This window comes from Sceloporus occidentalis, unplaced genomic scaffold (assembly GCF_023333645.1).
Source record: "Sceloporus occidentalis isolate IW3139 unplaced genomic scaffold, rSceOcc1.0.p SCAF_21, whole genome shotgun sequence".
NCBI classification, from domain to species: domain Eukaryota; kingdom Metazoa; phylum Chordata; class Lepidosauria; order Squamata; family Phrynosomatidae; genus Sceloporus; species Sceloporus occidentalis.
The window spans coordinates 1077369-1104210 of NW_028317001.1; the positions used below are offsets into that span (position 1 = coordinate 1077369).

Consider the following 26842-nt stretch of genomic DNA (forward strand, 5'->3'; position numbering starts at 1 on the left):
ATTTGGGGAAGAGGTTGTGCCACATGATGTCAAATGATGAACAATGTGAACTTAGAAATGCCATTCTGGACAATGGAGCAGTCATAGACTATTTACTTTTGCTATATGAAGAAATCAAAAACATGTGCTGTATTAACCCATAGTTCTATATTAACTGTTGTACTTAGTTTATTATGTTTGACCAGCGGAGCCCCTTCAGACCAGTGGTATCAAAGGGGAGATCAAAATGTTTGGGAAAAGAGGTTTCATTTATATATATCCATATTTTGTTGCCACCTGGATAGTCTTTTAATTGTAACTGTCAAACTTATAATTCTATACCTGCCAAAGTGTCTGATGGCACACAGTGAGTAGGCTTGTTCCTCTTCTCCAACACCCTTCTATCTCGGATGTTTCCAGGGTTCAGAGAGCAGTAACACTCACCTCTGACTACAATATACCTCCATAGCCCAACTGAACACTTTTGCTGTGTGAAGACGTCAAGATATGTGTTGTTTCAAATGGTCAGATAACTCTTGTTCCATTAATAATTTGATTGAAGAACTACTTGATTTACCTGACTCAGGTCCACCAGAACATTGGATATTCTGGATTATGAAGCTGATTGATTTACTATTTGCCAGACCTTCCTTGGCTGAAAAGACTTCTTGTATATGGCATTATCATTTTTGTATTATGATCCTGTTTTGTTGTCTCCTCCAATGTGTTCCTGCTTTGTGTTCCCGGCTTTTGCAAAGGACAATGACAACCACGGAAAAGCAGCTGGTCACAGGATATGTACACCAGCTCATAAAAAACAAAAAAGAGGGAGATGTGGCATCCCCTGGAAAGCCCAAGGGGTGCACCCCCTCCCAGGATAGCAATGTCTACCGAGAATAGGATGTGATGGCCTCGCTGGCAAACCACGAGGTCATGACTCACCTTCTGGTTGACAATGCTTTATCCATAATTGGATAAGCCCATGTTGATTCGGCTGAGACAGTGTACACATCCTGTTCCCTTTGCTAATTAGAATTCTCCTGAGTACACATTGGTCCCTGATTCCGCAAATTGCCTTCTGATGTACTATGAGATAATGTAAACCTAATGTAACCCTGATGTGAATAAAAGGGGCTGGCCAAGACCTGGCCAGGGAAGAAGCTTTGCACCCCCATTCCTGTCTCTGCGTCTCTCTGCCGCGACATCTATCTATTTTAGGATTGGGTCAAATGTAGGTTGACTCTCGAACATAGGACTTGGACCAGTTTTAATTTGGTTGACTGTTTTATTTGCAGGTTCTGCTCAGCGACGTTTTGAGGCAGAGATGGAGTCTGCTGCTGTCGGCCATTTTGTTCACTTGAGCATCTTGAGGAGGACGGGCTTCATCTGGGCCTTGAGCGGTGGGTCGATGGTGATGTTCTTGAGCTCCTGCGCATTAAGGATGCGCGCATGGGCCTCCATGAAGAGCTCCTTCCCTAGCGCCATCTCCACACGCTTGCGCCATTCGAGGAGTTTGGGGCGGCCGTCAAAGACATCCCAACCGGCACCCATTGGCTGTGGAAAAGGAAAAAGCGTGCGTTAGGCAGGGCGGCCATTTTGTTTGTTCGGGAAGCTTGTCCCGAGTGCGAGTGCCGACCTGCATGAGCTCCGTAATGGCAACCAGGTCGGCCAGGGAGATCTCACTGCCGATGATGAAGGGCCGGTCCTGGAGGAACTTCTCGTCCAGCTTCTGGAGGGAGATGTTCAGCTCCTCCAAGGCATCCTGGACCTTCTCCGAAGGGATCTGCTGCCCCAGGAACAGAGGGATCACCACCTGCCATTTTGAACAATATATAAATTAAAAGTCAATTTAAAAAAATTAACTCATTCGTATTTATTTATTTATTTGTATTTCTTATATTAATTTGTATCCCACTCTTTTGCAGGACTGGGCCTTCTCTGCATTAAAAGGAGTACAATTGAAAAAAAATGAAATAATAAAATTAAATAGAAAAATAAATAGTAAATTAATTTTAAATAACTTGTTCTGTAGCCTTAAAAGCAATACGATAAAAACATAAAAATAAATCAAAATGTAAAAAATAATAAATAAATAAATAGAAAAATTTTAAATAATTAACTCATTCTTATTTATTTATTCAATTATATTTATTTGTAAGCCATTCTTTTCCCAGGACTGGGAGTTGACAGCATTAAAAGCAGAACGATTAAAAGTATGAAAAATTAAATTAAATTTAACAATAAATAATTAATTACTTTAAATAATTTACTCATATTTATTTATTTATTTATTTATTATATTTATTTGTACTGCGCTCTTTGGCCAGGACTGGGAGGGAGAGGATTAAAAGCAGTATGGTGAAACACATGAAAAATAAAATGAAATAATGTATAAATAATAAATTAATTAATGAGAAGTCAATTTTTAAAAGAAATTAAGCCATTCTTATTTATTTATTATATTTATTTGTACGCTGCTCTTTCCCCAGGACTGGGACTTGGCAGTATTAAAAGCAGCACAATTAAAAACATGAGAAATAAAATTAAATTTAAATATAAATAATAAATAAATAAATTAAAATCATTTCCTAAAAAATTAACATTTCTATTTGTTTATTTGTTTGTTTGTTTGTTGGACCGGGGTTCGTTGCAATCTGTTTTTTAAATATATATGTGTGTGTATGTTTGTGTGTGTAATATATATATATATATATATTGCAAAAATATGTTTTCCTTGCGAATTTTGCAATCTGTTATACACACACACACACACCATAGTTTTTTAGTCTACGGTCTTTCTCAAAATGGTGGCTGTATAGAGTTGCTCCCCATTGACGAAAAAGGGAGGGCAATTCATTGCCATCTTTTAGTGGAATTCTGGGAAAACGTTGCCTCCATTTTGGAAGGGAAGAGCAGAAGAAGTTCCTTCCTGGATGCCATTTTGAGAGGGTGAAGTGGAGGAGCAGCATTTTTTGAGGGCGTCGCTTTGTGCCATCATTTTGATTCTGTCGATAACAACCAACTGGGAGTTGGTGGGAGGACTGGGGGGCCGCTCACCCGGAGCCAGAGGATCTTGGCGGCGCACGGCCGGATGTTGGTGTGCTGCCAGGCCAGGAACTCGTCGACTCGCGCCCGTTTCTTCATGTCCGGCGGATACCAATGGCTGGGCGTGTTGTACTTGCGTGTCAAGTAGAGGAGGATGGCCGTGCTGCGGATGCAGAGGAAAGAGACGCCATTTTGAGTATATTCCTCAAGCCAAAGTCTGAACTTGAGGAAAACGAGGAGGAGGATTACATGGTGACGGGGACGTTTAGTAGCATCGTAATTAAACTTTTGTTTTTATTTGCACTTTATTTGAGTGGGATAAATCTGAATAATAATAATAATAATAATAATAATAATAATAATAAAAACTGTAAGATCATCTCACAATTTTGGGGAATTCATTGAGCAAAACATTGAACTTTGAGCAAAATGAGGAGGAGGATTACATGGTGACGGGGATGTTTATTAGCCTCTTAATTAAACTTTTGTTTTTATTTGTAGTTCATTCGAATGGGGAAAGTCTTAATAATGATAACAATAATAATATCACCTCTCTTCCAGGATGAAGTCTCCGTCTTTCAAAACCGGGACTTTCCTCAGGATGTTGACCTTGTTGAACTCCTCGCTGAAGAGCTGGCCTGGTTATATATATATTGGTTAATTAATAAGCAAATAATTAAGACCAAGCAAATGGTTGGAATTGGAGTGTAAGCACCTCAGGAGCCAAAGATGGCCCCCGGAGGACCCCGGCGGAGGACCCCCACCTTTGAGCATCTCCATGCTCCTGATGATGAAAGGGATATTGTTCTTCTTGGCGAAGATGAAGACCGCTCTGCAGGGCTGGGAGAGGAGGTCCAGGTACAGCTCCAGCACCATGTTTAGGCCGCTCCAGACAAAGATGACTGCTGTGCCTGATGGACCTCTGACCTGCTCCAGGATGTCTGCCTGGATGACGGTTGGCCGCAGGAACAAAGAGCCTGGTCCTGTCGGCCAATCAGGAGAGGAGGACTGACCGGCAGGTGTTCCGGTCACTTGGTGGTCAGAAGGGGACATTGTCCAGAGGGTCAAAGGTGGCCAAAGGGGCCTCCACCATTTTGGGAGACCCCCAGGACCCAAAATGGTCAATCACCTTCCCAGCTGTCTATATAATATTATTATATAATATATATTATATATTTACATTGTATATATTATATATTATCTAATATTATATTATACTGTATAATATAATAATTATATTAGCAATAATAATATTATATAATATATAGTGTATTATTATGCATAATAATATATAATACACTTTATATTATATAATATTATTATTCCTAATATAATTCTTGCATTTTATGTATATTGTATAATATTATATTTTGTTTAATATTATATATATATATAATTTTATATATATATAAAATTAAACGAAATATAATATTATACAATATAAATAAAATTATATATATATATATATATATATATATATATATATATATATAATTTTATGTTATTATATTAAATATTATTATGCTACGTATTATTACATGACCTGGCATGTATTACCAAAACCTGGTTGGATGAGGCTGGAGGAGTTAATCTCTCTCAGCTTTGCCCATTGGGTTCCTCTGGGCAACAGCAGGCGAGGCCTGGGGGGCAGGAGGTGGAGTTGCAGTGGTCTATCGTGATTCCATCCCCCTGACCAGATGGGGCACAGTCTACAGAGTCTGAGTGTGTTTATTTAAAGGTGGGTGGCAGGACAGAATAGGGATTCTGTGGGTGTACCGCCCACCCCGCTGCACAACAGTCTCCCTTCCTGAGCTAACCAGGATGGTCTTGGGGTTGGTGTTGGAATCCCCACGTCCATTAGTACTGGGGGACTTCAACATCCATGCTGAGGCTGCCCTTTCAGGAGTGGCTCAGGACTTCATGGCCTCCATGACAACCATGGGTCTCTCCCAAGTGGTATCTGAACCTACTCATGCTGCTGGACACACTCTGGACCTTGTGTTCTGTACTGGGTGGGATGATGATGATCTTGGTGTGAAAGAACTCTCCACAGTTGCACTGTCATGGACAGATCATGATCTGGTCAGATTTAGACTCACTGGGACTCAGAACCTCTGCAGGGGTGGGGGGCCGATTAGGATGGTCCGCCCCAGGAGGCTGATGGATCCAGATGGATTCCTGAGGGCTCTTGGGGAGTCTCCTGTCACCTTGGCAGGCGATTCTGTTGAAGCCCTGGCCAACCTTTGGAATGGGGAAATGGCCAGAGCGGTGGATACAATCGCTCCTGAGTGTCCCCTCTCACGGAGTGGAGCCAAACCAGCCCCCTGGTTCTCTAGGGGTTTGATGTTGATGAAGTGAATGAGACAGAGACTAGAGCAACATTGGTGGAAGACGCGGAGTGAATGTGATCAAATACGAGCTAGAGCCTATTTGAAAGCTTACTCTGTGGCAATGCGGGCAGCAATGAAATCATTTTTTGCTACCAGCATTGCATCTGCAAGGAGTCGGCCAGCAGAGCTGTTCCTAGTGGTCAGAGGCCTTTTACACACTCACCCTCAAGTAGAAAATGCAGACCACTCAAAGACTCTCTGTGAAGAATTTGCTCAACATTTTGCAGATAAAGTCGCTCAGATCCGCTCCGAATTGGATACTACAGCTAATACAGTGTCAGTGGATGTAACCTTGGCTCCTGCCGGTCCAGTGTTAATGGATACCTTTTCAACTTGTGCAGCCTGATGATGTGGACAGAACCCTTGGAAAGGTAAGAGCCACCACACGTGTCTTGGACCCTTGTCCTTCTTGGCTTATTAAACAGGCCAGAGGGGGACTGGCTGAGTGGGTAAAGGAGGTAATAAATGCCTCCCTACAACAAGGCAGAATTCCATCCTGCCTAAAGGAGGGTGTTGTGAGACCTCTGTTAAAAAAGCCATCCTTGGATCTCACAATAATGAAAAACTATCGGCCAGTGTCTAATGTACCATTTCGGGGCAAGGTTCTGGAACGTGTGGTGGCTTCCTAACTCCAAGGGTTTCTGGATGAAACGGATTATATAGATCCATTTCAATCTGGTTTCAGACCTGGCTATGGAACAGAGACAGCCTTGATCGCCTTGGTGGATGATCTATCAGGGAACTGGACAGAGGGAGTGTGTCCCTGTTGGTTCTCCTGGACCTCTCAGCGGCTTTTGATACCATTGATCATGATATCCTTCTAGACCGCCTCTCTGGGATGGGGCTTGGAGGTACTGTTCTACCGTGGCTCCGTTCCTTTCTGGAGGGGTGAACTCAGAAGGTGGTGCTGGGGGACTCCTGTTCGACCCCCTGGCCATTGACCTGTGGGGTCCCTCAGGGGTCTGTGTTGTCCCCTATGCTGTTTAACATATACATGAAACCGCTGGGAGAGCTTTTCCGGAGTTTTTGGGTGCAGTGTCATCAATATGACACTCAACTCTACTACTCCTTCCCACCTCAATCCAAAGAGGCTGTCCTGGTCCTAAACCAGTGTCTGTCTTCAGTAATGGACTGGATGAGGGCAAACAAGTTGAAACTTAATCCAGACAAGACAGAGGTGCTCCTGGTCAGTCGGAAGGCAGATCAGGGAATAGGGATCCAGTGTGTGTTAGATGGGGTCACACTCCCCCTGAAGACAGAGGTTCACAGTTTGGGGGTAATCTTCGACTCAGCTTTGAACCTGGAGGCCCAGGTCTCTGCTATGACCAGAAGTGCTTTCGCACATTTAAAACTTGTGCGCCAACTGCGCCTGTTCCTTGAGAAGCCAGATCTGGCCACGGTGGTACATGCCTTGGTTACATCCAGTTTGGACTACTGTAATGGGATCTACATGGGGCTGCCTTTGAAAAGTGTTCGGAAAATTCAACTGGTTCAAAGAGCCGCTGCCAGGCTGTTAACAGGGGCAGATTACAGAGACCATACAATGCCCCTGTTGAAACAGCTTCATTGGCTGCCAGTTTGTTTCTGGGCACAATTCAAGGTACTGGTTATAACTGGTTATTTATTTCTGTAATGTTTTTAATTGTACTTTTTGTTTGTTTGTTTGTTTTTTAATGCTGTGAAGCTGCTCTGAGTCCCAGTCCTGGGAAAAGAGAGGGATATAAATAAATAAATAAACAAATAAATAAAATATAGAGACTCCCTGAGATAGTCAGTATTCGCAAGCAAAGGAGGGCCAAGAGAGCCCTGGAGAGCCTTGCCTTGGGGTGGCTCTGGATCTCTGGTGCCGCAAGAAACTACAAATCCCAGGATTCCACAGGAAGGAGCCAGGAGAGTTAACACAGTTTCGAACTGGAATATTTCTGCAGTGCAGATACAGCCTGAGCTGGTTGTAAAAGGGTCGAAGCACCCAAGTCTGGTTTTTACCCTCTTAATCATGGTTTTACTTTCAAAAAATAAGCTCTTTTTTCTGTCTAATCCTTACTTTTGTTGTTGTTTCTTTGTGTCTATATTTGTTTGTTTTACTCTTGGTAATGTGAGATGGTCTGCTTTGTCAACTTCCTTCATGAGTAAAAATCTCCTAGTAAGTAAGAAAACTGGGGAGGCTTTTAAAACCTCCCAAAGGAGCTGCTTTTGGCCTTTTTTCTAAGAGGGGGCAGTCTTCCTCTTAGAAGCCAAAGCCCAATGTTTGTGAAGAATAATGATAATAAGGCTTGTATTAAAACTATCCTCCCCATTTCTGATCCCTTTTAAAACCCATGTTCCCCAGAAGGAGCAGAGCTGTGTAATATGAAAACCCTCTCTGAAAAGAGACACAAAAGACAACAAAGGGACACACTTCCTTCCTTTTGACCCAAGGAGCCTGGCTTCTTTATCACTCTAAAGCTTCAGAGAGAGAAAGAGAAGCCAATGGTCAGAGGAGGTTCTGGAACATTATTTCCCACAGTCACAAGCAGCACACAAAATGGCTGCCAGAAAACAAAATGGCTGCCAGAAAACAAAATGGCTGCCAGAAAACAAAATGGCCACCAGAAAACAAAATGGCCGCCGGAATGCAAAATGTGAGTCTGGGGCAGGCAGGGGCAGGGTCTTCTAGCTGCTCTGCCTCCATTGGCCAGCCTCGAGAAGAGGCGGAGCTTCAGCTTCTCTATTTAGCTCTATGGGTGGAAGAGTGAGCGAGGAGAGGAGCAGTGTCCTAGAGAGAAAGAGAGAGACAGACAGACAGGGAGGGTCAGCAGAGAGACAAGGCCTGGAACCACTAGGCTTCACTGCTGCACTGAGGGCTGGCTGGGCCTGGCTTGGGTCTACTGCTGCTGATGCTTTCCTTTGGCCACTGCCACTAAGGTGGAGAGGAAGGAGGCCCAGCAGTCCTTCTAGGCATGGGCCACTCTCTCTGAAGGTGGGAGAGTGGGACTCCCCAAAAGGGATTTTAATGCTTTTAATGGTGGCTCTCATGCTGTAGTGATGATGATGATGATGATGATGATGATGATGATGATGATATCAGACCTGCAGAGGATGGAGCTGCTGCCACACCTTAATCATCATTAATGCCACCTTTCTGGGCCTTCTTGATGTGCCCCACCGTAATGGCCATGGCTCTGTCTTATGGAACTCTAGGAATGTTCTTTTGGCTTGGCATTTTAAGTGTTGTTAAGGTTTGGAAATCCTGTTTGGGGTCCCTTCCGACTTTGGGGCCCTTTCATCCTCCATTATGGCTTCCCTGAAGGCCTCAAACTGACAACTGCCAAGCACTGAGCCAGAGGCGGCCATTTTGTGTCCCGGCGGCCATTTTGTGTTCTGGAGGCCATTTCGTGTTCCGGAGGCCATTTTGTGTTCCGGAGGCCATTTTGTGTTCTGGAGGCCATTTTGTGTCCCGGCGGCCATTTTGTGTTCTGGAGGCCATTTCGTGTTCCGGAGGCCATTTTGTGTTCCGGAGGCCATTTTGTGTTCTGGAGGCCATTTTGTGTCCCGGTGGCCATTTTGTGTTCCGGAGGCCATTTTGTGTTCCGGAGGCCATTTTGTGCTGCTTGTGACTCAGTTGAGCAGAGGCCTCTCTTTCTCTCCTGAGGCTCCAGAGCCAGGAGGAGGCCAGGCTCCTTGGGCCAAAAGGAAGGAAGTGTGTCCCTTTGTGTGTCTTTTGTGTCTCTTTTCAGAGAGGGTTTTCATATTACACAGCTCTGCTCCTTCTGGGGAACATGGGTTTTAAAAGGGATCAGAAATGGGGAGGACAGTTTTAATACAAGCCTTATTATCATTATTCTTCACAAACATTGGGCTTTGACTACTATCCCTGTTTTTAATAACTGTTTCAATAACTGTCCAATAATTTTAAATAACTATCCAGTAATTTAATGGCATTTTGTTTTGGATGGGAGTGTTAGGGTTAGGGTTTGGCAGATCATGAAACATGTTTTTATTGTATTGTATGGATATTTTTATTGTAAGCTGCTAAAAGGTGGCCATTCTTGTGTAGTAATTGTCTTGTGATTAACTCCCACAACAGCCTTGTAAGGTAGGCTTCGTAGGCTCCTAGGGCTGGAAGGGAGCCCCAAGGTCCAAACAGTCAGCCCCATTCTGCCCTCCATGTCCTCCGAAGAGATGGCCATCCAGCCAGAGACTCCTCCAATGCTCTTTGAGGCAGCGTCTCCCATGGATTTGCTCACAGGTCATGGAGGTCCACAGTCTCATGGGAACCAGTTCTTTCCACCCCACTTTGGGAAAGGAGACCCCCTCAGCCCCCTGGACTCACTCCTGCCACTCATTCCTAGAATGGCTGTGACTCAGAGGGCTTCATAGGCATTGCCCCCTTCTGCTCTCCATGGCCATTGGCACTGACCTTTCCCCATTGCCTTCCCTCCCTCAGCCCTGTGGACCTCCTCCTCCTTGGCACTCAGAGCAACCCTTCTCTACGGTTGAGGAGACAGCCTCTGACCCAGGGAAGCTCCGGCAATAAAGGACTGCAGGAGAGGGCTGCAGGAATCAGGGTCTTTGCAGTGAAGGTAGGCCTTTATTCCTGGAGCTGAAAGAGGACCTTTGTTTAAATGTTTCAGTCCAGGATTGTGTGGAAGGGTTGCAGTTGAGAGAGTGAGCCATGCTTTGCAGGTATAAAGCCCCAAATTCAGTCTCTGGCAGCATTGTCCTCCCAGAAGGTGGAAGTTGGATTTCCAGACCCCAGACGCAGAGTGCGCCAGTGAGTCCTTTGTGTGGGGACTGTGTGTGTACATGTTGTTTACTACAGCTTTGTGAGATATTTGTTTCACTGGGTTTATAAAATGAATTTCCATAGGTCTTCACATCCCCAAAATTAGCATAGACCAGGATGCAGTCTTCCCTCATAAACCTACACAGAAGAAGCATAAATTAGATATCTAAAACAAAGGACTTTTGAACCAGCAAACAAGCCAGGAAGATGGCTTGCCAATAAAATAAGGAAGTTGAAACAACGAAACACGATTACGGAAATAAAGAAAGATTCGACATTAACATCTGGCCAAAATAAAATTAAGAAGGTCTTCCAAAAATTCTATGCTAAATTATATAAAGGATCTCAAACGTCTAGAGCCAAAATGGAGGAGTTTTTGGGAAAAGCTAAGTTAAAGCCACTTTCAGACCAACAAAGAACTATATTAAATGGACCGATGACAACAGCAGAAATCATGGAAGTAATAAGAAAAAGGGAAAAAAGGGAAAACACCTGGAATGATGGCTTCATCGCCAGTTATCATAAAGTATTTGAGGATCGACTGTTAACACCACTCAAATTAACGATAAATGCCATCAAAGGAAACCATTATCCTGAAACATGGAAACAAGCTAATATAACTTTGCGGTTAAAAGAAGATATAGATGCAACTGAGGTAAAGAGCTATAGGCTAATTTCCTTATTAAATATGGATTATAAATTATTTTTATGATAGATTCAAAAAGGTTCTTAAAGACTGGATTCACAAGGACTAATCGGGATTTCTCCCCCACAGACAACTCAGTGATAACGTACGAAACGTCTTAAATATAATTGAATATTTAGAAAGGCACAACGGAAAAAAATGTGCACTTTGTCGATTTAGAAAAGGCCTTCGATAACATAGGATGGGATATGTCATTTGCGACACTTGAAATAATCGAAATAGTAGCTTCTTATTTAAGATGGATAAAGGCAACGTATAAAGATCAAAGAGCCAAACTAATTGTTAACTATAAAGAAACAGAAGAATTTAAGATTTCTAAAGGTACAAGGCAAGCTTTCCCACTATCACCCCTTTTGTTCATTCTGATCCTTGAAGTGTGAATAATAGGATAAGATTAGAAAATAAGATCAATAGAATAAAAATTAACATACATTGAGTTTAAAATGAGAGTCTTTGCAGACAACATTTTGTATTCCCTGGAGAACCCAGAAAAGAGCATAAGGGAATTGATGGATGTAATACTGGAATTGGAATATGTTTCGGGACTAAAAGTAAACAGAGACAAAACAACAACAAAAAATATGGAGGAAAGGAAGAACAAATCCTGGAAGAAATTAGTGGATTTAAAGTGGGAAAGAAAGTTAAATATCTAGGAATAAATTTCACCAATAAAAACGCAGATCAGTTTCACAATAACTATGAGACAATAAGGAAGGAAATCAGAAAAGACCTAGAAATATGGGGGAAATTACACTTATCTCTATTAGGAAAAATATCACTGATCCAAATGAGTTTCCTTCCTGAAATACTGCTTCTGCTTCAAGCGATACCCATCATCCAGAATGAAAAACCATTGACTCTATGGCAAAAGGAATAAAAAAAGAGCCAGGATAAAAACAAGAATACTTTGTGATGACAAAAGTAGAGGAGGGCTGGGTTTACCAAACTGAAAACTTTATGATGCTGCTTGTTGTTTAGTTTGGATTAGAGAATGGTTTATGTTAGAGAATGAACAATTGTTATGTCTGGAGGGTGAACATTTAAGATTTGGGTGGAATGGATCCCGAATTTACGGCAAAGAGAAAGTTCATAAAGAAAGCACAAATCATTTCGTAAGAAAAGTTCTAGTGAAGATCTGGGGGGAAAAGAAGTGTAGAATATGTCCAAAAATACCTTCATGGTGTTCGTCACATGAGGCTCTTTTTGGGAGGAACAGTATCCAGAAAACTCAATGGTTAAGATACAAGGATGTACTGAAAGAATCGCAAGGAAAACTAGAGATCAAACTTAAAGAATCTGGCCTAGATTTTTCAATGGTGTCTTTATCGTCGAATGAGGGAGAGGTTTAAAATAGATGTGAAATGAGAAGGAATACAAAATGAAAAGTGGGAATTGTGGAAGCCATGCTCCATGTTCATTCCATGCCTGATGAGAGTGTTGGAGAAGCATGCAGCTGTGTTTCTCTAGCCAGAAGCAAAAGGAAGGCATTCTCCTCTGAGGGCCACTGGGGAGGTCAGGAGGTTTCAGCAGATGATGCGCTCATTTCACATCTAGCGACAGGGACATAGCCAGGGTCCTCTCCAATTCCCATCCCCTGACCCCCCTCCACTCTCACAAGGCATGGAGTGTCAGGACCATGGTGAACAGGTCTGAGGAAATGACAGGCATGTGGCCACTAGGTGGAGCTGTTGTGGAAGTCATTGACAGCTCTAGTGGCAGCATTTAAACAGTGCATCATTGGAATGTTGATGCAACTGTCAACTGTCATTCTCAACTGTCACTGAGGAAGAGTCAGACAGTGTGAGCCTCAGAGTGGGTTGTTACTGGTGTGGATGGTGGGTGGTGTCGATGTATATAGTGTTGTACACAGTGGAACTTCTTATATGAATAAAAGCCTGATCTGAGAGAAGATTACAGTGTCTCTGCTCATTGAGAAAGCGACAGGTGTTTCTTCAGCTCACAAGCTACTGACTACAGTCAAGGTGGAGAATCTGGTGCCATACGTTAACGTGTTGCCTCACGTGCTGCGCAACACAGCAATGTCAAAAGCGTTTAACATGGAGTATCTGTTGTGTAGGGGAGCTGCAGTGAATCTATGCTAGGTCCAGAGGGCTTTGTTTGGTGAAGAGGGAGGAAAGGGATACCCACCTCTGCATTGGCCCAAAGGCATATGTCACCTGCGTATCTCACTAGCAGCATGCTGTTCTCTGTGTCTTGACAAATCAAGCCTAACCCTAGTCTCTTTTCTCAGGAACTTCATCTCAGTCTCCTTCTACACAGCCTTGGGCCATATTTTGCTGAAAGAGACACAGGTGCAGGGCCACCAGGACAACCTAATGGCCAACACAGAGGCCAAGCAGAGGGAGTTGGGCTCCAAGAGGAAGAGGCTGTCGAAGTACAACAACTCTTTGGTGAGTTGACATCCTGACTATTAGTTCCCTTTGTGTCACTGCTGGGGCTGTTCATGAAAGTGAGCGGAGAACATATTGTTCCAATTTGGCAGAGAAAGTCCTGGTTAATCCTCTGTCACCCCACTTTTTCAGGGGCTTTCAAAAATGTCCCGGTTTCTCTCTCCTCCTCCCACTTTGCCCCTTCTCCTCAGCTGCCTTGGGTTGCTGCAAAGTGACTTCCAAGGAATTTGCACCCCATCAACTCAAAAATGGGGATAGGAGAGGAGATAAGTTGCAAGGGTCTTCCCTTGCCAGGAGGCTGAAGCAAAAGCAAACTGCTGTGCCCTTCCTAGCTTGTGTGATCTTCCTCCTAAACAACCTTGGCCATCCTCACCACCTTCTGGTGTTGCTTGTCCACATGTGCCTTGCTTTTCCTGTCTGTGAAATGTTGGGGATATGGGAGACCATCTCTGGATCTAAATTGGGGGTGGCCCAGTGGCCTTCAAGTCCAGAATGCTCCCCAGAACTGTTTTTTAAAATGACATTTGCCTCTGAAATGTGGCAAGAAATGGCTAAACGCACCATAATTCTTTTGTGGCTAAATGTACTCTATGTGTTGGGATAGTCAGTATCCTAATCCATCCTCAATATCCCAGCCATGGCCTAAATTATATTGTTTATTACATTGCATATAATATTGAAAGGATTCAAGACAAACTGATCTGAAAGGCAGTAGCTTTTTGCTTGCTAACAGAATTTAAAGTTTATTTCTGAAGTGATGAAATAACATTTGGGAAGCACCATGTGCTTTCCTCCCCTTTTCTTTGTCACTCTCTGGATGAGGGCTATTTTCTATTTCAGGTGACCTTTGCCGATGTGGCAGTATATTTCTCCAAGGATGAATGGAATCTGTTGACGGCGAAACAGAAACTTTTGTACAATTCTGTAATGATGGACAATTATGAAAATGTGGCTTCTGTAGGTAAGGAACCTGAATCCATGGCTCTTTCTATAAAGACTGAGGGCCCTTTCATTATTATCATGTCACTAAGGTTCCACTAGAATCATAGACTCATAGAGTTGGAATAGACTACAAGGGCCATCCAGTTCAATCCCCTTCTGCCATGCAGGAATACACATCCAGCCTCTCTTTAAACACCTCCAAAGAAGAGGACTCCACCAAACTCTAAGGGAATATATTCCACTGTCAAAGTGTTCTTACTGTCACAAAGTTCCTCCTAAGGTTTAGGTGGAACCTCTTTCCCTGTGCCTTGCATCCATTGCGGTGTCTCCTTTTCTCGGTGTCAGCAAAAAGCAAGCCTGCTCCTTGCGCAACAGGACACCCTTTCAAATGTTTAAACATGGAGATCATATCCACTCTTTATCTTCTTTTCTCCAGGCTAAACATAACCAGCTCTCTAAGCTGCTCCTCATAGAGCTTGATGGTTTCCAGACCCTTCACCACTTTGGTGGCACTCCTTTGGACATGCTCCAATTTGTCAACATCCTTTTCGAATTGTGAGGCCCAGAACTGGACACAGGATTATTCCAAATGAGCCTTGACCAAAGCAGAATAGAGTGGCACTATTACTTCCCTTGTTCTAGAAACTATTCTTGTATTGATGCAGCCTAGAATCACACTGGCCTTTGTAGCTGCCTCATCACACTGTTGGCCCATGTTCAACTTGCGGTCTACTAGGAGTCCTAGATCCCTTTCAAGCCTAGATTAATTGTGATAGCAACATCCTGTAGAATATTTGAATCTGTAGTTCAGTGAGGCACTATTTCTCTCCAGGTTCTAAGGATTCTAATAACCCCATCCTAAACTGCCAATGCTAGGATTTTATGGGAAGAAGCCATGGAGATTAATGCTTTTCTCACCCAAATGGTACTCAGCACATCCCTGAGCAAGTTTCCTACCTCTTTTGGCCCCTCTTCCATCCTTTTAAGGCTCTGGGGAGTCTTCTTAGGGGAAAGCCCCCCTTGGGCCTGCAATGGTTCAGAGAGGGCCCAACAGTGGCAAAATGGCCTCCACTTCCCCAAAGGGATGTTTCGGGATGTTGAGGGGCAAAATATTATTTCATCTCCCACCCCCCCACCCCCCGGCAATACAATGTGGGGTTGCCCCTGAGATCTCCTCCAACCCCATCAGTAGTCCATGCCTGTCTTATAGATGTTTTAAGGCTGTTTTAAGTCTGCTCCCTGGCACTTCACCCTCACCAAAATTGGAGTCCAGGTTCCAGCCCCCTTGCTCTGCCTTTGCCAATGAATTATTTGTATATTGATTATCCTGCCTTTCTCAACAAATGGGCCTAAAAGGGATGTCATACTGAGGAGGGAGCTGACTTGTTTTCAGCTGCTCCAGAGACTAGGACCCGGAGCAGTGGATGCAAGCTACAGGAAAAGAGATTCCACCTCAACATTTGAAAGAACCTTCTGAGAGTAAGGGCTGTTCGACAGTGGAACACACTCCTTCCTCGGAGTGTAGTGGAGCCTCCTTCCTTGGAGGTCTTTAAACAGAGGCTGGATGGTCTGGGATGCTTCGATTGAGAGTTCCTGCATGGCAGGCGGTTGGACTGGATGGCCCTTGCGGTTTCTTCCAGCTCTATGACTCTATGATCCCTTTTATGCATCACACTCTGTGGGTTTGTGTCTGTAACAGAGAGACGGAGGGAAAGTGAAAAATAGAAAGGCAGGGAAGAGAGGCTGAAAATGCGATGCTGAAGCAGTGCAGATGGGCAAGAGGGAAGGTTGGAGAGCGGAGGGAGAAAGGGAAGGGGATCTGGCAGATGGGAGCCAGGAGGGGAAGGCTGGAGCAAAGCCAGGATCTCCTAGCTCTGTGCGGAGAGGAAGGGACCTCTGGGAAGGGCCAGGAGAGGGGCCTTGGGGATTGGGAGGCAGCCACCAACCTGACAGATTTTAAGAACCGAACCTGTGAGAACCAGCTCAGGTCCTTGTTTTCAAACATATTAAGGGATTCCATTTAGAAATTATGAGCAATGTCTATGAAGAGAGGAAAGGGCAACACAAAAATGCCTTTTTGCCTAATGTTTCTTTTCCAACCTGAGCTTGCTTAGCTCCATGGGTGATTCCAGAGGCCCTTTGTTACCCGAAATGCTGAAGTCTGGGGAGGACTCATACTTAGCTCAAAGGAGAGATTGGGGCAACAGTGGCCTCGGGACTCATCCCATTCCTGATCTCCCCCCCCCCCCGGTGTTAGGGGGATCCCATCTATTCTCGAGCCCTATTTAAATGAATGGGGCTCCGCACAGGCGCCATTAACCCTTATGGGGCATGCCGCCCCTTTTCCCATTGTGGCTTTTAGTGTATGCTGAAATCCGCGTAAGGCGTGCCCGCGTATGACACAGGTGCACTGTACACGCATGCACACACATATAGGTGTTCACACAAACACACAAGAACTAGGTAACAAAGGTGGGAGTGGTGAATAGATGTTAGGCTTTGCTAATGGTAATACATAACCTAGACAGAACTTGATTCCAATTGCTGAGGGTCCACAATGGGGAGAGAAGTCAGTAACTCCCATGGCAAGTGGAGCTGGCGAGTGTAGTGAGGCGTTTAGCAATGTAAACCAACAGAGTGTCTGTCTGCAACTGGACTGCAATATTTATACTGAAATGGTTGCTAGTGGGCAGAACCCGAGTTTTCTATAAGGTTTAAATCGTTTTAGAAAGTTTCCTGGGTGGGGAAAATATGGTCCAAAATCAAATTGAATGCAATGGGTGCTTGGTGCAAATACCTCAGACATAAGGGATTATTACCACACCGATCCTCAGGTCCTTGTTGGCTCTGAATTCCAGTCCCGTTCACAAGCCAATGCACAGCGCAATGTGAGCATGATGCTCCCAGATGCAGCTCAACAATAACATAGCACAGTATGGAAACAACTTTCCAGATACAGGTATTGGCAATGCACTGGCCACATTTCACACTTAAAAATAAGTCACAGACACAGTTGATTTCATCCGAATCTTTGGAGGTTCTCTATCTTGAGTTGCAATATAATCAAAATATTTGCAAGCTCTCCTCTCTGACTTCCATCATGTTCACCATCTCTTCTATACACAACTCCAATCCAATCCTATCCACAGCAATCCACATGTGTCCTGTATTGTGTATTGGTTGTGATCCATCTCCTGGTGCCACACAGCATGAAGCGTCCTCTGCAGTTGGCTTGCATCATGCCATGTGCTCAGACTCAGGACTCTCTGGCCGTCTCACAGGATATGATGCCACTTTTCAATCAAAATATTTTACACATGTTTAAAGGAATCTTTTTTCAACAGTCTGTATGACTATCTGCTTCAACTGATTACCTCAAGGTAGTTCCCCCACAATCTCTTCTTTGCCAGCTCCTGTGGATAAGGATATAATCGTTTCATGGATTTGGGGCATCTGCAACAGGGTCCTGCTCAGGTCACCCACCCCAACTTTATTAATTTAATATCAAATAGGGAGGTGTGAACGTAGGGCTAAATCTTGGGCTAACACTTTCCTCTCTTAACTCTGATATTCAGTATTGTTTTCCTTCTTTACAGAAGAACTTGTCAGTCATGAAAGCGTCCACACATCAGAGAAGCCATACAACTGCCAGCATTGTGGGAAACATTTTGCATACAAGTCGATCCTTCTCATGCATCGGAGAGTCCACACCGGAGAGAAGCCATACAAATGCCAACACTGTGGGAAATGTTTTTGTTTGAAGTCAGTCCTAGTGGCACATCAGAGAGTCCACACAGGAGAGAAGCCATACAAATGCCAGTATTGTGGGAAATGTTTTTGTTTGAAGTCGGTCCTAGTGAGACATCAGAGAATCCACACAGGAGAGAAGCCACACAAATGCCAGCATTGTGGAAAATGTTTTTATTTGATGGGAGACTTAGCAAGACACCAGAGAGTCCACACAGGAGAGAAGCCACACAAATGCCAGCATTGTGAGAAATGTTTTTATTTGAAGGGAAACTTAGTGAGACACCAGAGAATCCACACCGGAGAGAAGCCACACAAATGCCAGCATTGTGAGAAATGTTTTTATTTGAAGGGAAACTTTATCAGACACCAGAGAATCCACACCGGAGAGAAGCCATACAAATGCCAGCATTGTGGGAAATGTTTTTCTCAGCAGTCCTACCTAGTGATACACAAAAGACTCCACACAGGAGAGAAGCCATACAAATGCCAGCATTGTGGGAAATGTTTTTATTGTAAGTCAAACCTATTGTCACACCAGCGAATCCACACAGGAGAGAAGCAACACAAATGCCAGCAGTGTGGAAAATGCTTTTCTCGGAGGTCAGGCCTATCCAGTCACCAGAGAGGCAGCAGAGGAGAGAAGCCACACAAACCCAAGAAGTGAATGAACATTATTTTTGTAAAGGTGGAATACAAAAATATTTTTTCAATCCAGCGGTGCTAAAAAGCCCATGGGGGGATACAAACCGCCGCTTTGCGGCGTTTCCCCGCCACTGCCGTTTGCTCCGCGCGGGAGCTGCAGCAGCCAAACCGCGCGGCTCCTGCGCGGAGCAAAAAAGAAGCTCCATTTCGGAGCTTCTTTTTGTGGTGCCTCTATGACGTCGCGAGGTGCTTCTGGCGAATACGCGACGTCATAGGCGCCGCGACACGTCTGGATGCTATGCGTACAGTACGTAAAGATGGCGGCGCCCATGTGGAAGGGGCGCCGCCATCTTGTACATATAGGATACGTACTAGGGTTAGGGGGGTGCGGAAGCACCGCCCCTTCCTAACCCTAGTACGTATCCTATACGTACTATATGGCGGTTTGTATCCCGCCCATATGAATTTATTTGCACAGTTTCTCTGTCCATATGTCTGTTTATGTTTTAAAGTTATGTTTAGTAAAGTTTAGGTTTTAATTGCTACTAGTATAGATAATTGCTTTGGGTTATAAATTTGGCGGGGGATTATGGGTCGTGGTTTAGGTTAGTTAGATGGGGGGCTGGGGTTTGTTGCGGCTGGCTAGAATAGCAAGGATAGCATTCGGAATTTGTGGGATGTTGGCTGAAGAAAGTTGGGGACCTGTACTAACAGAAAGGGATCCAGTTTCTTCGAATGTCTGGGGCAGGGAGAGATTGTGCGTGTGAGAGGGATGGCAAAGTGGGGGATAGATGGTGGGAATTGTAGGTGGGGGCCAGGTTTGGTAAAGGTGGAGTTTTAGGTTTGGGGGTTTCAATATATTCTTTGGCTTGGGGAGGGCAGTTCTAGCTTAAACACTGAATTTCTGACTATGTGTTTTAATAAAGTTCTTTGCTATTTCAACAGACTGGACTCTTTGATGCGCAGAAGTTGTGAATTTGCACAAAACTGACCCTTTCTTCTCTCCTCATTCCTCAGCTCCATTCCCAGCCATAAGAACAGCAAAGGCAAACACACACACGAGATACGAGCCGACTTGGATGCCAGCATAATATAATAAGAAAAGAATTATTTCTAGCCCGCTCTATGAAGGAGAATCTGTGCTGGTTTCAACGATAAAATACATCGAGGTTACAATAAAATCCAAAAGAAATCAATCCCCCCCCCCCCCGATCCCAGTACTAAAACTGGATTAAACAATGAGAGTATAAATGTTGGGAGAAAATGCAGAGGTGAACTCAGAGCAATCTTGGAAGCTTGTGAGTAGATAGACAAACTGGCAGACTGGAGCTTTGCCAGGAAACACAACTGCTAGATTAAAGCACCGTAGGCTGGCTTTTCTCCAAGAGGCACTGTTTATTTTTGGTTGCAAAACATACACGAGAGCTAGACCAACCCCATCCACCAATTACAAAACCCACACTGTACAATGATGATCTGAGCTTATATACACTTTTGCCATGTGGCAATCTAGCTCAACCCCTTCCTGTACAATTTCCTGTGTTACCTGGATTACTGTCCATCATTCCAGATGTCACCGCATATTTACACAAGTGCTATGTGCTGCTCTCTGGCACACTCCGCCACAATCTTGGACAATCCCCTGCTGTCTGGAGCCACAGCTGCAACCAATTCCTGGTTAAGAGCAGCGAGTGTCCATTAGCTTCTCTGCCACATCTGAACATTTTCAATGCTGCTCCATACCTCAACAATAAAAACAGTAAAGACATTCCAGTGACTCTGTGAATAAGATCATACTGGATCATTGTGAATCTGTGAGTACTGAGGATGGGGACAAGCTCCTTGGAAGTGTGAAGAAGACAACTTGCCCTCTCAACCCTTGCCTTTCATGGCTGGTCATCCAAGGAGGAGATGCTTTGAGGACTCACCTGAGATATATCATAGATGCATCTCTTAGGGAGGGCTATTTTCCATCTTGCTTAAAAGAAGCAGTGATACGGCTGCTTCTGAAAAAGCCCTCCCCAGATCCCTTGGACATGAAGAATGACAGAGCGGTCTCCCGTCTTCCATTTCTCTTCAACTCCAAACAGTCTTGGATGAAACAGATTACCTAGATCCATTTCAACCTGGCTTCAGGATGGGATACAGAGTCAAGATTGCTATGGTTACCTTAGATGATCTCCGCTTGAGTATCGACAGGGGAAGTGTGACCCTGTTGATGCTTTTGGGCCTCTCACTGGCTTTTGATACTATTGACCATGGCATCCTTCTGGAACTCCTGAGGGAATTGGGGATCGGGGGCACTGCATTGCAATGCTTCCGGTCCTATTTCTCCAGCAGATTCCAGATGGAGATGCTTGGGGACAGTTGCTCCTCTATGAGGGATCTTAAATGCAGCGTTCTCCAGGGTGCCATCCTATCCCCAATGCTAGTCAACATCTACATCAAACCGCCAAGAGAGTTCATCCGGAGGCATGGGGCGGGTGCTTTCTGTATGATCATGACATCCAGAGGTATCTTAGTGTCAACTAAAGAAGGCATCTCCCTCTGAATGAATGTCTTGAAGCAGTAATGGGCTGGATGAGGAAAAACAGATTGAAACTGAATTCAGATTAAACGGAGGTGTGTATTGTTGGAGGTCCTATTCTCGGTATGGAGGTCTGTTAACCGGTCCTGGATGGAGTCACACTTCCCCTAAAGGACTGTGTTTGCAGTTTAGGGGTGCTCTTGAATCCGTTGCTCCAGATGTCAGCTCAGATAGATAGGATGGCCAAGAGTGCCTGTTATCAGCTTTGGTTGATACGCCAACTGCGTCCCTTCTTGGAACCTGAAGACCTAAACACTATGGTGCATGCGCTGGTAACCTCACGTCTTGACTTCTGTAATGTGCTCTACATAGGGCTACCCTTGTATTAAGTCCGGAAAGTTCAACTAATCCAAAATATGGCAGCCAGAGTGGTCACTGGAAGATCTAGATGTGACCATATAACACCTATACTAAACCATGCCCTATGAGGAACTACCCAGGGAGCTGGGTATGTTTAATCTGGAGAAGGGAAGGTTAAGAGGTGATATGATAGCCCTGTTTAACTATTTGAAGGGGTGTCACATTGAGGAGGGAGCAAGCTTGTTTTCTGCTGCTCCAGAAAACAGGACTTGGAGCAGTGGATGGAAGCTCTAGGAATAGAGATTCCACCTCAACATTAGGAGGAACTTCCTGACAGTAAGGGCTGTTCGACAGTGGAACAAACTCCCTTGAAGTGTACTGGAGTCTCCTTCCTTAGAAGTCTTCAAACAGAGGCTGGATGGCCATCTGTCAGGGATGCTTTGATTGAGAGTTCCTGCATGGCGGGGTAGGACTGGATGGCCCTAGTGGTCTCTTCCAACTCTATGATTCCAGGATTCGATGATTCTGAGATCACAATGGGACAGCCTCAATGCTTCAGGTAAGGAGCACCAGCCTGAAATCAAAATGTGCAGACTCAATGCATGAGGGAAGGAGCATCAGCCTTAGGTCACAATGGGCCATTCTCAATCCAGGTAAAGAGCACCTTAACTGATAATAGTCCCATTTCAATCTTTAAGGCAAGGAACTTTAGGCTGAGATCACAATGAGCCAGTCTCAGTTATTCAGGTAAGATGCATGAGCCAGAAGTCACAATGGGCCAGTCGCAATCCTTCAGGTAAGGAGCATCAGACTGAGGTCACAATGGGCCAGTCTCAAAATGGCCGCTGGACCACAAAATGGCTGCCAGAACACAAAATGGCTGCCCCAGCCTCAGCTCTTTGCAGTTGGCAGTTTGAGGCCTTCAAGAAACCCATAATAGAGGATGTAACATCCCTAAAGTCAGAAGTGACCCCAAACAGGATTTCCCAGCCTTAAGAATACCCAAAAGTTTTCCTGATGCTCTAATATAGAGACTCCCTGAGATAGTCAGTATTCGCAAGCAAAGGAGGGCCAAGAGAGCCCTGGAGAGCCTTGCCTTGGGGTGGCTCTGGATCTCTGGTGACGCAAGAAACTACAAATCCCAGGATTCCACAGGAAGGAGCCAGGAGAGTTAACACAGTTTCGAACTGGAATATTTCTGCAGTGCAGATACAGCCTGAGCTGGTTGTAAAAGGGTCGAAGCACCCAAGTCTGGTTTTTACCCTCTTAATCATGGTTTTACTTTCAAAAAATAAGCTCTTTTTTCTGTCTAATCCTTACTTTTGTTGTTGTTTCTTTGTGTCTATATTTGTTTGTTTTATTCTTGGTAATGTGAGATGGTCTGCTTTGTCAACTTCCTTCATGAGTAAAAATCTCTTAGTGAGTAAGAAAACTGGGGAGGCTTTTAAAACCTCCCAAAGGAGCTGCTTTTGGCCTTTTTTCTAAGAGGGGGCAGTCTTCCTCTTAGAAGCCAAAGCCCAATGTTTGTGAAGAAGAAGAATCAGGCTTGTATTAATACTATCCTCCCCATTTCTGATCCCTTTGAAAACCCATGTTCCCCAGAAGGAGCAGAGCTGTGTAATATGAAAACCCTCTCTGAAAAGAGACACAAACGACAACAAAGGGAATGGCTGGGACTCAGAGGGGTTTCCTAGGCATTGTCACCTTCTGCTCTCCATGGCCATTGGCACTGACCTTTCCCCATTGCCTTCCCTCCCTCAGCCCTGTGGACCTCCTCCTCCTTCGCACTCAGAGCAACCCTTCTCTACGGTTGAGGAGACAGCCTCTGACCCAGGGAAGCTCCGGCAATAACGGACTGCAGGAGAGGGCTGCAGGAATCAGGGTCTTTGCAGTGAAGGTAGGCCTTTATTCCTGGAGCTGAAAGAGGACCTTTGTTTAAATGTTTCAGTCCAGGATTGTGTGGAAAGGTTGCAGCTGAGAGAGTGAGCCATGCTTTGCAGGTATAAAGCCCCAAATTCAGTCTCTGGCAGCATTGTCCTCCCAGAAGGTGGAAGTTGGATTTCCAGACCCCAGACGCACAGTGCGCCAGTGAGTCCTTTGTGTGGGGACTGTGTGTGTACATGTTGTTTACTAGAGCTTTGTGAGATATTTGTTTCACTGGGTTTATAAAATGAATTTCCATAGGTCTTCACATCCCCAAAATTAGCATAGACCAGGATGCAGTCTTCCCTCATAAACCTATACAGAAGAAGCATAAATTAGATATCTAAAACAAAGGAGTTTTGAACCAGCAAACAAGCCAGGAAGATGGCTTGCCAATAAAATAAGGAAGTTGAAACAACGAAACACGATTACGGAAATAAACAAAGATTCGACATTAACATCTGTCCAAAATAAAATTAAGAAGGTCTTCCAAAAATTCTATGCTAAATTATATAAAGGATCTCAAACGTCTAGAGCCAAAATGGAGGAGTTTTTGGGAAAAGCTAACTTAAAGCCACTTTCAGACCAACAAAGAACTATATTAAATGGACCGATGACAACAGCAGAAATCATGGAAGTAATAAGAAAAAGGGAAAAAAGGGAAAACACCAGGAATGATGGCTTCATCGCCAGTTATCATAAAGTATTTGAGGATCGACTGTTAACACCACTCAAATTAACGATAAATGCCATCAAAGGAAACCATTATCCTGAAACATGGAAACAAGCTAATATAACTTTGCGGTTAAAAGAAGATATAGATGCAACTGAGGTAAAGAGCTATAGGCTAATTTCCTTATTAAATATGGATTATAAATTATTTTCCTATGATAGACTCAAAAAGGTTCTTAAAGACTGGATTCACAAGGACTAATCGGGATTTCTCCCCCTCAGACAACTCAGTGATAACATACGAAACGTCTTAAATATAATTGAATATTTAGAAAGGCACAACGGGAAAAAATTTGCACTTTGTCGATTTAGAAAAGGCCTTCGATAACATAGGATGGGATATGTCATTTGCGACACTTGAAATAATCGAAATAGGAGCTTCTTATTTAAGATAGGGGCAATGTATAAAGATCAAAGAGCCAAACTGTTAACTATAAAAAGAAGAAGAAGAATTTAAGATTTCTAAAGGTACAAGGCAAGCTTTCCCACTATCAGCCCTTTTGTTCATTCTGATCTGTCCGGGATTGCTGCCAGCAATCTCTGACTTATGCTGATACGTGTAGGCAAAACAAACCTTGTGGAGAAGCAGTCAAAGAGCAAGCCGAGGAAACAAGCCGGTGTCGGGGTTGCAGAAAGTCAAGCGTGCCGAAAGACGAGCCGAGGTCAGGAAGCCAGAAAGCAGCGTGGTCAAAACAGTCCGAGGTCACAATAGCCAAGAGATAACAAAGGTCCGGTCCGAGGTCAAGGTAGCAAGGAAGCAAGGTAACAAGATGTCTGGAGCTAGAGCGACAGCAATCACACCAAGGGCTCATGCAATAAACTCTAGCAACAAACTCAAGCCTCTCTTCCACTTAAATCAGGGAAGCTCTCCCTCGAGCCACCTGAGGCTGATTTGCTAACTGTCTTTCTGCAATCCTCCTGGATCTGCGCCTGCAAGCACTCTCGGCCCTTCTCTCTTGATAGGAAGGCACCTGCAGGCAAGCTTCGTCTCCAGACTCACCACTAGGCTGTGGTACCGAAGGAAGCCTCTCTGTGGCACTAGGACCTGGTTGAATCTCCTCCTCTGGGACTGGAGGATCACAGCTGGGACCTGGCAGGGCAGGAACAGCACCTGGCGTTGCCTCAATCAGCCCTTGCTCTGGAGGAGGCTCATCCTCCTCCTCATCCTCCGAGAGCTGATCTTGGCTGGCCATGACATGATCCTTGAAGCGTGAATAATTGGATAAGATTAGAAAATAAGATCAATGGAATAAAAATTAACATACATTGAGTTTAAAATGAGAGTCTTTGCAGACAACATTTTGTATTCCCTGGAGAACCCAGAAAAGAGCATAAGGGAATTGATGGATGTAATACTGGAATTGGAATATGTTTCGGGACTAAAAGTAAACAGAGACAAAACAACAACAAAAAATCCAGGAGTCGGAGCAAACTGGTCCAGAATCGAGCGGTGAACTGGCTGCCGCGATCCGAAATTACCCCTTCGGGCAATCCATGGAGCCTGAACACATGCTGCACAAATAGTCGGGCCGTCTCCTTTGCAGTGGGCAGACCAGCGCATGGGATGAAGTGCGCCATCTTCGAAAAAAGATCCACCACTACCCAAATGGTGGTGCAGCCAGCAGAGGGGGGCAGGTCAGTAATGAAGTCCATGGACACCATCTTCCAGGGCCCCGACGGCGTCGGCAGCGGCATTAACAACCCCGCCGGCCGACCCGGATGGTCCTTTGCCCGATGGCATACTGGGCATGTGTCCACATACTTGGCCACCTCCGCCCGAACTCGAGGCCACCAAAACTCTCGGGTGAGGAGGTGCAAAGTCTTACAAAAGCCAAAGTGACCTGCTGGCTTGGAGTCGTGGCACAGCCGCAACACCGCCTCCCGACACGGTCCTGCTGGTACATACAGGCGGCCCCGGTGGTAGAGCAGGCCGTCCCGCATGGTGAAGGGCGAAGCATCCCCTTCCCCTGAATGCTGTGCCACCAATGGGTCCTGGCCCTGGAGTTCCCGGATCTGGTCCACCAGCGCGGCCTCCCTCGGCGCCGCAGCAAAATTCTCTGGACGCAGGATGGTGGACTGTAATTCCCTCTCTGGGTTCGTGGCGTACTCCGGCTTGCGGGAAAGCGCATCCGCCTGTCGGTTCCGGGACTGGGGAATGTACTTCAGTTGGAAGCGGAAGCGGGCGAAAAAAGATGACCAGCGCTGTTGCCTCTGAGACAGCTTCCTGGCCGTCTGCAGGTGCTCCAAATTCCTGTGGTCAGTGTGGACCACCACCGGGTGTGCCGCCCCCTCCAGCAGGTGTCGCCAGGTCTCGAAGGCCGCCTTGATCGCCAACAGCTCCTTTTCCCAGATAGTATAGTTCAACTCCGGAGGAGAGAGTTGCCGGGAGTAAAAGGCACAAGGCAGCAGATGCCCCTGGGGACCCAGGGGCTGGAGCAGCACCGCCCCGATGGCCACGTCTGAGGCGTCTGCCTCCACAACAAAGGGTGTGCAAGGGTCTGGGTGCTGCAGAATCGGGGCCGACGTGAAGCGCACCTTCAAGGCCTCGAACGACGCCTGTGCCGCCGCCGTCCACAGGAACTGTCCCTTCCCCCGCAACAGTTGGGAGATGGGGCTGGCGAGGGCCGCATAGTCCTCAATAAACTTCCTATAGAAGTTGGCGAACCCCAA

General features: G+C 45.1%; 2 protein-coding genes and 1 pseudogene across 2 annotated transcripts; 2 read left to right on the plus strand and 1 right to left on the minus strand.

Annotated features, from left to right (window-relative positions):
* Nucleotides 1-1241: 1241 nt before the first annotated feature.
* Nucleotides 1242-4177, minus strand: LOC149301323 (glutathione S-transferase theta-1-like). The gene is made up of 5 exons (XM_089483951.1): nt 3789-4177; nt 3575-3662; nt 3037-3187; nt 1616-1792; nt 1242-1533 (listed from the first exon to the last, which is right to left on the minus strand). Exons 1-5 carry the CDS (start codon nt 4075-4077, stop codon nt 1333-1335), a joined length of 906 nt encoding a protein of 301 aa, XP_089340077.1. The 5' UTR covers nt 4078-4177; the 3' UTR covers nt 1242-1332.
* Nucleotides 4178-4845: 668 nt separating this feature from the next.
* Nucleotides 4846-6306, plus strand: LOC149301324 (uncharacterized; annotated as a pseudogene).
* A 2020-nt stretch (nt 6307-8326) lies between these two features.
* On the plus strand, nt 8327-26012 carry LOC149301325 (uncharacterized). Its single transcript, XM_089484271.1, has 5 exons — nt 8327-8373; nt 13137-13296; nt 14137-14257; nt 17835-18062; nt 25717-26012. Exons 2-5 carry the CDS (start codon nt 13222-13224, stop codon nt 26010-26012), a joined length of 720 nt encoding a protein of 239 aa, XP_089340397.1. The 5' UTR covers nt 8327-8373; nt 13137-13221.
* The last annotated feature ends 830 nt before the right edge of the window (nt 26013-26842 follow it).

What these genes read in the sequence shown, in the direction of transcription:
- LOC149301323 (XM_089483951.1), bottom strand. Translation starts at nt 4,077, where the DNA reads ATGTCCCCTTCTGACCACCAAGTGACCGGAACACCTGCCGGTCAGTCC. An exon ending in GAGCATGGAGATGCTCAAAG is followed by an intron (nt 3,663 to 3,788) that starts GTGGGGGTCCTC and finishes ATATATAACCAG; the next exon opens with GCCAGCTCTTCAGCGAGGAG. An exon ending in CCATTACGGAGCTCATGCAG is followed by an intron (nt 1,534 to 1,615) that starts GTCGGCACTCGC and finishes CCTTTTCCACAG; the next exon opens with CCAATGGGTGCCGGTTGGGA.
- LOC149301325 (XM_089484271.1), top strand. Translation starts at nt 13,222, where the DNA reads ATGGCCAACACAGAGGCCAAGCAGAGGGAGTTGGGCTCCAAGAGGAAG. An exon ending in TGAAAATGTGGCTTCTGTAG is followed by an intron (nt 14,258 to 17,834) that starts GTAAGGAACCTG and finishes CCTTCTTTACAG; the next exon opens with AAGAACTTGTCAGTCATGAA. An exon ending in GCCATACAAATGCCAGTATT is followed by an intron (nt 18,063 to 25,716) that starts GTGGGAAATGTT and finishes TCTCCTTTGCAG; the next exon opens with TGGGCAGACCAGCGCATGGG.